Here is an 11,568-nt window from a genome sequence, read left to right as displayed (position 1 = left end):
GGGAGTAGGGCAGGCGCTGTGGGAGGGAACGCCAGAGCGAGGCGGTGAGCAGAGCTGGTCGCGTGAGGCGCAGCGGCTCTTCTTCAGGTGTGACTGGTAGCGGCGGCCGGCTGAGAGCAAAGGAGCTAGTGCTATCTCCTGAGCTTGTGAGAGCGGTCACCATGGACCGCCCGGATGAGGGGCCTCCAGCCAAGACCCGCCGCCTCAGCGGCTCGGAGCCCCCTCAGCGCGACCCGCCGCCGCCGCCGCCGCCGCCGCCGCCTCCTCCCCCGCCACCGCCTCTCCTGCGACTGCCTCTGCCTCCACCCCAGCAGCGCCCGAGGCTCCGCGAGGAAACCGAGGCGGCACAGGTGCTGGCTGACATGAGGAGGGTGGGACTGGGCCCCGCGCTGCCCCCACCGCCACCCTATGTCATTCTTGAGGAGGGGGGTATTCGCGCGTACTTCACCCTGGGTGCTGGTGGTCCCGGCTGGGAGTCTGCGATCGAGTCAGGGTATGGGGAGGCGCCCCCTCCCACAGGGAGCCTGGAAGCACTTCCCCCTTCCGAAGCCTCCGGGGGGAGCCTGGAAATTGACTTTCAGGTTGCAGAGCCTAGCAGCCTTGCAGGAGAGAAGGCCCTTCTAGAAACCTGTAGCTCAGGGGGGTGGGGGCCCCAGCTGTTAGTCGGTCCAAAGAGGAAGGAGGAGGCTGTCATCATAGTGGAAGATGAGGATGAGGATGAAAAGGAAAGTGTGAGGAAGAGGCGGCGGCGGAGGAGGAGGAGGAAGCAGAGGAAGGTGAAGGAAAGCAAAGAGAGAAATGCTGAGAGGATGGAAAGCATCCTGCAGGCACTGGAGAGCATTCAAATGGACCTGGAGGCAGTGAACATCAAGGCAGGAAAGGCCTTCCTGCGTCTCAAGCGCAAGTTCATCCAGATGCGAAGACCCTTCCTGGAGCGCAGAGACCTCATCATTCAGCACATCCCAGGCTTCTGGGTCAAAGCAGTATCCTTCTCATCGATACTCATGGGCCAGAAACCCATGACAGAAAAGGAGACATGGGGGAGGGACAGAAAAGGGTGAAGGGATGGCAGGGAGGACCAGAGATGGGGGTGGGCCCCCTATCGGAAGACTCACTAGATTGGGTAGAAGAGGGATGGAAGGAGGAGGGCAGAACAGCAGAGAAGCTGGACTGGAGATGTTGGGGGGAGCACACAATAAAAACTAGACCACATATAGGAAAAGTGGAGGAAGAGAAAAGCATGACATTAAAAAAATGGATCACAAACAGTGAAACCCTGGGGGGCTGGGGTTGTAGCTCAGTGGTAGAGCACTTGCCTAGCATGTGTGAAGCACTGGGTTCTATCCTCAGCACCACATATAAATAAATAGATAAAATAAAGGTATGTATCTGTCTATAAATAAAAATTAAAAATTTTTAAAAATGGAAAGGGGGAGGGTAACAGGAGCATAGCAGAAAAATTGGACCAGAGATGGTGAAAGAAGGGGAGGGGCATACAGAAGATGAACTGACTCAGAGACAGTGAAGAGGGAGAAAGGCACACAGCAGAGAAACTGCCCAGAAGGGATGTTTAAGCCACAGAGGACTCTACAAGGCTAGGAGACCTCAATCCTGGCTGGAGTGTCCTGTGTTAGTGTGTGTGTGTATGAGGGGGGGGTGTTTGGGAGAGACTGGAGCCTCTGAAGGGTCAGGAGAGAGAATACCTGGGTATGGAGATCAAGGGGTTAAATGAAGGTAAGGGAGAATAGGAAGAATCCCATTCACTGTTCCTGACTGTTAAGCTCATCCCTGGGGAACACATATACATATAGCATGTTTTAACATGTTAGGAATGTATAGGTTTAACATCTTAACAGAATTACATGGAGATAGACCCGTGGCATCCTGATAAAAGTATCACATGATCACAGGCCCTCAGCACACAGGCACACAGTTTCATGTAGTCACAAGACTTAAGCACCCAGACAGAGTTATATAGCTGAAGCTTCTCAGCACACAGCCATACAGCATCACTTGAACACAGACTCTTAAGAGCCATTCACACAACATCATGTGGATGAAGACCCTTGACACCCACTTACAGGCTGTTGGTAACCAGATGCATCGTCACTTGGGGCCTTCGTCCCCCAGATACATAGTATTTTCTGAACACATACCCTTAGCATCCAGAGATAGTGCATGAACATAGATCCTTAGCACCCAGACACACAGCAAATATAAACCATGGCAAGGCCACCTAACACAGATTTGACACTACATAAATACAGGGTCTCACCACGTGAATTGTATCATGGGAATAAAATTGTGCTTTTACAAAGTATGTTTTTGCTCTATATGTATCACATCCATACAGAAGAAATCCTCCTGCTCCAGTCTCTCTTTTGCTCTGCCCTTCCTGGCCTTCCCTCCCTCCCTCATTGAACAGTTAATCCTTGACCTAAACTGCTCCACTCATCAGTTCCTCAACCACCCCAGAATTTCAATCTTGATCAACCAACGAGATGAAGACATTTTCCGCTACTTGACCAATCTTCAGGTCAGGCCAAGACGAAGGCCAAGGAATCTGGTTCTTAAAGGTGAGGGGGGGTGGGAGGTACCATTGGGGGGAAAGATTCCACCATTGCCACCACCCTGAGCAGGTACAGGATCTCAGACATATCTCCATGGGCTACAAAATGAAGCTGTACTTCCAGACAAACCCTTACTTTACAAACATGGTGATCGTCAAGGAGTTCCAACGCAACCGCTCGGGTAAGTGGTGGTCCCAGGGTTATTAAATTTCCCCCTATCTATCCTTATCCAGTCCTGTCTCTATGGCCTCCTCTTTCCATAGGCCGACTGGTGTCTCACTCCACCCCAATTCGCTGGCACCGGGGTCAGGAACCCCAGGCCCACAATCGCAGGAACCAGGACACCAGCCACAGCTTCTTCAGCTGGTTCTCAAACCACAGCCTCCCAGAGGCTGACAGAATTGCTGAGGTGAGGACCCTCTTGGCATTTGCAGAGAAGGCCTTCTAGGCTTGTCCCTGGGTTTCTGGGGAATTGGGTATAAGGTCTGGCACTTACACACATGGCTGTGTTCTCCCTTCTCTTTCAACAGATTATCAAGAATGACCTGTGGGTTAACCCTGTACGCTACTACATGAGAGAAGGGGGCTACAGGGCAAACAGAAAGAAGCAAGAAGAGAAGGAAAGGTGATGGGGGAATTGGTGGTTGAGAAATGGTTTGTTGGAGATGGGGCAAAGACTAGATTAGTGTCACATGAGATTAATGGAGCCACAAGGAACCTTTGGAATAATCGAGTACAATGTTTTATTAGTGAGGACTGATTCCCGGAAATGGCCTGATGGTTACACAGTCAGGGGTAGAAATGGGACTCTTCCTACCCTAACCTCATCCCTAGGAGCCCTTGTAGCCTACTGCCTTCCCAATTACTTACCATCTTTCAGTGTTTTCCCTGGGTTTATCTCCCACTAACCCCATACTTAGCCTCAAACTTCCCCACAGTAAAGCCAAGGATGAATATGAGATGGTGATCATGGAAGACGCTAATGACTATTATGCCATGGAAGACATTCTCAGCGAGATCTCAGACATTGATGAGACCACTGACAATGAGACTATTCATGACATCAAGATCTCTGACTTCATGGAGACCACTGACTACTTTGAGACCACTGACAATGAGATAACTGACATCAATGAGAGCCTGTGTGACAGCGAGATCCCTGACCACAATGAGAATCCTAACAATGAGACCACTGACAACAGCGAGAGTGCTGATGATGAGACGACTTACAATGAGAGTACTGATGACAATGAGAGCCCTGACGACAAAATTGAGAATCCCGAAGACAATAACAAGAACACCGAAGACAATGAGAATCCCAACAAGAGTGCTGATAATGACAACAGGAACCTGGACAGTGGCAACCGAGGCATCAGTGGCAACAACCAGGACAGCAGTGATAGTGACAATGGAGATGAGGGCAGTGATGATGAAGATAATGATGGCAATGAAGGTGACAATGAGGGTAGTGATGATGATGGCAATGAGGGTGACAATGAGGGAAGTGATGATGACGACAGAGACATTGACTACTACAGGAATGATGTTGAAGTCTTTGACAAGGATCAGGATAACAGCTCCAACCAGGATGACTACGAGGATGAGGTAGAGATCATCTCCGAAGAATCAGTGGAGGAAGAAGAAGAGGAGGGCAGTGAGGAAGGTGAGCTAGACCCTCTTTTCTCTCAGAGAAAGCCTGGAACAGGGTATCCAGGTACTAACACTGTCTGTTCTTATGAAGGAAAGAGAAAACATTCTATGCAGCTTTTTAAATAAAGGAGGGTCAGAGAGCATTTAACTTACAAATGTAACAAAACCAAAAAAAAAAAAAGTTCAGTTCTAGGTGATAGGTAGATAGGTCATAACAGCAAAAGACAAATGAAGAGTAGACAAAAAGAAGGGGACAGTGGTGGAAAACTAAAAATGACAAATTTACACACACACATACATGGAAAAAAGTGGCAAACACATTGCAATTCAGCACTCTGTACCAGCTCCCTGGTCTTGAGAACCCCCAGGCTTGTTTGGGCAGCTGAAGGTGAAGTGAACAGTTTGCTTTGTAAGCCCAGAGGACGGAGCAGCTAATTCTACCTCAAGAGTGGGGAAGCGGGTGGGAGAGCTAGAAAAAGGAGGTGATACTTGAATTGGAAGCTGCATTCCCACTGAAGACCATTGTGGAGCATTTTCCATGGAATGGATAGTGTGAACAAGGACCTAGAAAGGTGAAAAATGCATGGTCTGTTGGGCAAGGGTTCCAAAATTGTCTCCTGAAAATCTTTCACCAGTCCTGAAAGTTGGTTCTCACAGAAGGGTTCAGTGGTCAAATGTGTTACATACAATAATATCCTCTTACAGAGTCACATTTATTAGCACCTTAAAGACTAAGAAGACCTACTGTGAAAAAAAAAAAAAACCCTATTTCACTTTGCAGAACTCAACATTTTCCAAACTTCTTGACCACAGAAGCCATTGTTCTCTGCTTACCAAAGAACACATTTTTGGGAAATGCTGAGGAAGGTTTGCACAAGGGGGTTTGAGGAAGAAATAAGTATTTAAGGTGAATCCTGAGTTTGGTTCTGGCCCAGAAGACTGGTAAAGGAGGTATTTGAGCCTGATTCTAAGGAGAGAGAAGAGAGGTGCCTCCACCCCCTTCCTGGGGCGGGAGAGGTAGAAGGGGTGAGAAGACCAACCACTCCTAAAGATTTTGCCATGGGGTCCCTGGTGAACATCATTGTGGACAGGGGTAGGTCATCAAGGATGAGGCATTGGATGAGCGAATAGCCTCAGTTTAGACATATTTTCAGGTAGGGCAGAGGAACTGAGGGAGTTGTCAGTCCTCCTTTCCCATCTGATGGCATCTCTTCAGTCTAAGAATGGGAGGCAGAGCTGTCTACCCAGCCCTGGGGTGATAGTGGGTGTGGGGAATTGGGCTAAAGAAGACAGACTGGGGCCTGTTTGCATCAGACTAGGGAAAGTGAGGGAGCTGCCTGGGGATGAATAGGTTTATTCAGCTGAAGTCTGAATTCAGGAAGAGCCAGATTGAGGAATGGGGGTGAGGGGACAGAAAAAAGCTACTTTCAGAAATGTATCAATTTTGACAGGACAGGCAGGGAGCCCACCCTGACTTCATGCCTCCTTCCTTTTCCCCCTCACCTTGTAGGCTTGAGTCTGTGGGCATGTGCTGACACACATACAGCTGCTTTTTCCAAGCAGAGGTGCTTGGAAAGTGCTCCCAGGACCTCAAAGGCCCTGGTCTATTTCTTTTCAGAGTGACATCTAACTGCCCTCCTTGGTTTCCCCTTCCTTGCTTCTCTCCTCTGTACAGGCAGCGAGCGAGGCGAAGACAGCTATGAGGAAGAAGGAAGCGAAATTGACTCGGAAGATTCTGACATTGAGGAGGTGCTTCAAGTCCCAAATGCTTGGGCCAACCCGGGGAAGAGGGGGAAAACCGGATAAACATTTTACCCTTTTGGGGGATCTCTTCTCTGTATCCCCCTCCCCCTGTCCCATTTCCCACCCCCTCAGCTAGGGCCACGCGGCCCCACATTGCACTTCTGGGGGGTGACCGACTTCGTACACGGGTTTAAAGTTTATTTTTATGGTTTAGTAATTGCAGAGTTCTTATTTTGGGAGGGGGGAAGGGGGATTCTCCCTTTTTTGGCCCTCCTCCTCCCGCAGGCTTCTGTGTGCTGCTAAACGTATTTATTGTGATGCCTTGGTCAGGGCCCCTCTAGCCCCCTTCTCCTTGTCAGTGTTGGCCCCAGCCCCTCTTCCCGTGCTGTATGGAGTGGACACCCTGATCCCAAAGCGGAGAGGGCCATTGTGGCCTTCGTCGCAGCTGCGCAGTGGCCTTGAGGGCTCTGCCGCCCCCCTGTTCTCCCAAGTCTCTCTCCTTTCATCCTCTTCCTCCCTCCCCCTCACCGTGCCGCTAGCCCGCCTAGGTGTCTATGCAATGCCGCTTCGCCATTGCGGTATTCCTCCCCCGCTCCCCCAGAAGTCCCGCCTCTTTTCCCTGTGAACCCTAATGAGCCTAATAAAACAGCAAATTCAAAGTGCCGCTTCGAGTCTTTTGTCCGCCCCAATGTGCAGTCTCTAGCGGCAAGTCTTCCAACAGGCCAACACGAAGCCTCCTAGCCTACGCAGTAGTCTGCAAGATGGTAGTTGCTGGGGGTTCTGCAGACCTGGGGTAAGCTCCTCCAGGCCGCAAAGGCGTTGCGTCAGACCATTGCGGACCATCCTGGCCAATGGCAGGGCGAGGTTGAGGAAGCCCCTCCCTCCCTCGGCGGCCGCTTTGGACCCGGCCAGGTAGCAAAGAGCTTCCCACGCCTTTCCTTTGGCGCATGCGCAAAGAGACGCTCTGCGTCCTGAACTTTAATTTATTCGGTGATTCATCTTTTCATTTCTAGTGCGTCAAATCTTTCTTCGGGCCTAGTGTGAGCTGGGCGTGGGGAAACCAGAAGAATCCATTTTTCTCGTTCTTTCTTAGTAAAAAACAAAAACAAACAAAAAAAACACCAAAAAAGTTACGCTATCAGTTCGGATTTCACAACACAATCATGCAGGAGCGCTCTCTTGTCTTGTCTTGTCTTTGGGAGGAGGTGCAGAGTCACTGTAGCTGAACTTGGGGAAGAAGTCAGGAATACAGAGGGCTGAGGCTGAGAAGTTTGTATAGAGATAAATGGAAAACAAAGGGAAATTACTTCATAGTTGTGCGATGCGGTGGGGAGTCAGGAGTTGGGCATCTGAAAAGCAGGCTTTGGGAGTCCTTGGAAAGACTGAGCTGTATTTAATTTTAGGCACAGTAACTTTATTTCAATATACAACAGAAATATTTCCCATATTCTCCTGGATCATAATAACTTAGACAAACATTCAGGTGGGTATTTTACAATATCTCCCGAACTTTCCATCCAACGCCTTTATTTTGCAGGAAAGATTCAAGTAAGGTCAGGTTTGCGTTTTAGAGACAGCCCTCTGCTGGCTGTCAGGAGAATGGATGGGGGGGGGAGGAAAAGCAGTGAGGAAGTTGACTCTATATCTCAGGTGAGAGGATATGATGGGGATGGATATGGGAGGGTTTTAGAAATATATTTACTTAATTTCAGAGAAATTTTATATTTAAAGAATTATTACGAAGATAATACAGAAATATCCCGTACACCCCACAGCCAGTTTCCCTGATTATTAACATTTTACATTAGTGTGGTGCATTTATCACTGTTAATGAACCAGTATCAGCACATTATGATTAGCCAAAGTCCACTCCTTGTTCAAGTTTCCTTAGTTTTAATTCATTGTCTTTCTTCTGCTCCAGGATCCCATTCAAAGTACCACACTACATTTAGTTATCAGGCCTCCTTAAGTTCCTCTTGCCTGTGACACTTTCTCAGACTTTCCTTGTTTTTGATGATCTGGAATCATCAATATTTAAGGAGTACTGGTCAGGCATTCTGTGGAATATCCCTTCACTGGAATTTGTCTGATGTTTTTCTCATGATTAAATGAGGTTACAGTTTTGGAGAAAGTGTTAGCTTTTGTCTCTGTGACAAAAATACCTGACAAGAAAAACTTAAGAGTATGAAACAATTATTTGGGACTCACAGAGGTCGAAGTACAAGATTGGCCTACTCCATTGCTCTGGGCCTGAGGTGAGGCAGAACATCATGATGAAAGGACATGATGGAAGAAAACTGTTAGCTCATGGCACCCAGGAAGCATAGGGGAAGGAGGAGCCAGGGACAAGATAGAGTCCCAGGGCACACCCCTAGTAACCTACTTCCTCGAGCCGTGCCCTACTTGCTTACAGTACAGTTACCACCCAATAATCCATTCCAATTATTAATCCATCAAATGGATTAATCCACTGACAAGGTTACAGCTCTCGTAATCCAATCTTTTCATCTCTGAGTTTGCTACATTGCCTAACATATAAGCTCCTTGGGAGACATTTCTAGATCCAAACCACAACATGGGAGAAAGGCCACATAAGTAAAATTCCATTCTCATCACATCATGTCAAGGGCTTGTATTATCAATATGATTTATCACTGTTTATGTAAACTTTGATCACATGGCTGAGGTAGTGTCTGTCAGGTTTCTTCACTCTAAACTTAGTCCTTTTCTGTGTTGCTGTAATATTTGGAAAGAAGCCACTACATGCATCTGATGTTTAAGGAGTGGGGAGTTATGCTCTGTTTCCTTGAGAATAGAGTGTCTATATAAAGTAATCAGAATTCTTCTGTATGTATGAGAAATCTGTCAAGAGCTTTTAAGTTACTGAAATTGACAGGCTTTAGATATAGAGGAGAGGGATTGAGAGGAGTCAGGCTGACTGTTAGTTTGCTGTGGGAACTTTGGCAATGCCCCTTCCCTCTCTGGGCATTTCTCTTGAAATGGCTGAAATGGCAGATCATGGACATAATTCCCAGTGTTTCTGATAAATGTTTTGGGAAGAGAATGGAGGTTTTAATATCTCTGGTTCTGACCTTGACTCATCTTGATAGACATGGGTAGAAAGGACTGAGGCTTAGAAAGGGAGGAACATTTAACCAGGTATGGTGGTGCAAACCTGTAATCCCAGCTATTCACAAGGCTAAGACAGGAGAATAGTGTCAGCCTAGGAGTTCACGACCAGCCTGAGAAGCATAGTGAGACCCCATTTCAAAAGAAAAAGAAACTACTTTTTAAAAGAAGGGGAACAACTTGCCTAAGATAATGCAGTACCTCAGCGCTAGATAGTGCAGAACCCTGAGTCAAGACATCTTGTGCAGAGTAAAAAGAGACATCTCCCTGCACTCTCTGGAGCCAGTCCTAACAGAGCACATGTGAAGAGGAAGGGAGAATGGGTGGCAGCAGGGCAAGAGCCCTGGAGTGGGTCAGGAAGGTGTGAGCCTGGCAAGAGGATCCCAGCCAGTCTGAGAGGTAGCCAGCCGGATTACTCTTGCCTCAGTCTGCCCTGCTTCACAATGTGACTCCCTCATCCTCTCTAGAGAGCCTCAGTTTTCCTATCTATGATGTAAGGCGAATCATGCTGGGGGATTAGCCCAGGAGAAACACCTAAGCTCCCAAGATGGAATCTAGCCTTGAAGATGGTCTCTGAAGTCTGGCCTTCATGCTCTTCCCTGATTTCTCTCCGTACCCCAATCAGATTCCCAGCCCCTCATACTGGTATTTGAAGCTTCTCTTCATCCACCCTGTCAGAGAGGGCCATTGGTCTACAGGGACACTCTAAGGAACCAATTAGGAGATTCTAATATAGTTGTCCAGGGTGCTTATGCCCTGGGCTAAGGCATGGGAATGGAGCAGTCAGAGACCCTCACGAAAAGCAGCACCCCTTAAGATTAAGCAAGTAAAAACTCTGAGGGTAGAAATGAGACAGCTCCCCATCCCTGAAAAGAGCAAATGCACTTCAGGGACCTTAACTCTTAGCTTGCAAGCTATTAAAAGCATGGTATGTGCTCTTTCCCTGCTCTCCCTACTTCGCTCAAGGCTTATTGGGCACTAAGAGCATTTGTACTTTTCCCCACTCTCTCACTCGCTCACTTTCAAATAGTCGTATGGGCCTTAGAAACCAGGTGCATCATTAAAGCCAGAACACCCTCTTCATGACTCTCTAATGACAAACAACATAACAGATAAAGCTGTTGAGGAGTCACTGAAACAACAAACTCCCAGTTCCTTTAACATGTTACTTGCATGATTTATGTTTTCTTCCACTTTCCACCTGTGTTCTCTTAAAAGCTGCAGCAACTCATCCTATCACAGGGCAAAGAGGTCTATGCAGGATGTGGCATCAATATGAAAAATGTAACATTTGACATGAGGATGATGGGCTGACTACCCCTCCTTCATGGTTAAAGTGCTTCCCAGGAAAAGAAAAACAGCTTTTAAAATCCACCTAAAACCAATTCATAGTCCTAAATTCTAGCTCAACCCCACTACACTTTCACATGAATAAAACCAGCTCTCTTTGTCTGAGAGGCAGCTTGACACTCTCTTGGTCAGTCCTGTGCCCCCTTTTTGCTCCAGCAAGAAGTCTCAATAGAGTCTTGTTTCCATCGCAGTTGCACCTTTATCTGCTTCTTCTGATGGAGGGCCGAAGAAACCACCAAGCTTAAGAGGAGGAGAGGACATTCTTTGCCCAGAATAACATCTTGTTCCCTGTGTTCTCACTCCTTAAACTGGACCTCCAAAGGAAAAAAAGACTGTTCTAGAAGGTCTTTAAGGTCACATCTAATCCCAAATTTAGTCTTCTCTGAAGATCAGAGAAGATGGGCCCCGTTTGCTGGGACCTTAAACAGAAGTCAGGAGGATGAATAGTTCACATATCCAATGTGCTCCAGGGTCTGTTCCCATGCTGAAACTACTTGTCAAAGTATCCTTCACAGATTATCCTCTGCTGAAGAAAAGGGCCCTGTTCCTGGGTATAAGGTTCCCAGTCCCCTGGGGCCAGACCTTTAAAGTGACATTCACTTCTGTGAACAGAATCAGTGTTGGCAGGGACAAAACTAAATTCAGAAATGTCCCTTCTTCTTAGGTGACCAAAAGGGCCAGCACTGGTTCCTTCCAGTGAGGGTGTGGAGGACAACTGGGGAGGAATGCTGTTATTCATTCAGTAAGCACTCACTGGCACCTACTGTGTGCCCCCATACTAGAATGGGTGATAAGAATATAACAAGAAAACAAGAAAGACCAAATCTTTGTCTTCTTGAAGTCTGGAGTTCAAGTTCAATGTTTTGTACCATGGACCTCTTCGGTGATTTCATTAAGCCTATAGACATTTTCTCAGAGAAAAGCCCTCTTAAATGCATAAAATATGTAGAATTACAAAGGAAACCTATTATATTGAAATATAATTATCAAAATATGGAAAAAGAGCAAGACATGGTGGCACATGCCTTTAATCCCAGCAGCTTGAGAGGCTGAGGTAGGAGGATTGCAAGTTCAAAGCCAGCTTCAGCAACTTAGTGAGGCCCTATTCAAAATAAAAGATAAAAAG

At 47.3% G+C, this 11,568-nt stretch overlaps 1 protein-coding gene across 1 annotated transcript; it reads left to right on the top strand.

Moving 5' to 3' along the window:
* Positions 1 to 6,622, top strand: TSPYL2 (TSPY like 2). Its single transcript, XM_079124037.1, has 7 exons — positions 1 to 983; positions 2,459 to 2,536; positions 2,640 to 2,751; positions 2,834 to 2,979; positions 3,101 to 3,195; positions 3,509 to 4,233; positions 5,896 to 6,622. The coding sequence occupies exons 1-7, from the start codon at positions 162 to 164 to the stop codon at positions 6,024 to 6,026; spliced, it is 2,109 nt and encodes a 702-aa protein (XP_078980163.1). The 5' UTR covers positions 1 to 161; the 3' UTR covers positions 6,027 to 6,622.
* Positions 6,623 to 11,568: the final 4,946 nt, after the last annotated feature.

This window comes from Sciurus vulgaris, assembly GCF_902686455.1.
Source record: "Sciurus vulgaris genome assembly, chromosome: X".
In the NCBI taxonomy this organism is placed as follows: Eukaryota; Metazoa; Chordata; class Mammalia; order Rodentia; family Sciuridae; genus Sciurus; species Sciurus vulgaris.
The sequence above is the reverse complement of the archived record's forward strand: the minus strand, read 5'-3'. Positions and strand labels throughout refer to the sequence as shown.

Excerpts from the sequence above, each read along its gene's own strand:
- TSPYL2 (XM_079124037.1), top strand. The coding sequence starts at position 162 with ATGGACCGCCCGGATGAGGGGCCTCCAGCCAAGACCCGCCGCCTCAGC. Across the intron at positions 2,752-2,833 it reads GTTCCAACGCAACCGCTCGG|GCCGACTGGTGTCTCACTCC; the intron begins GTAAGTGGTGGT and ends CTCTTTCCATAG. Across the intron at positions 3,196-3,508 it reads AAGCAAGAAGAGAAGGAAAG|TAAAGCCAAGGATGAATATG; the intron begins GTGATGGGGGAA and ends ACTTCCCCACAG.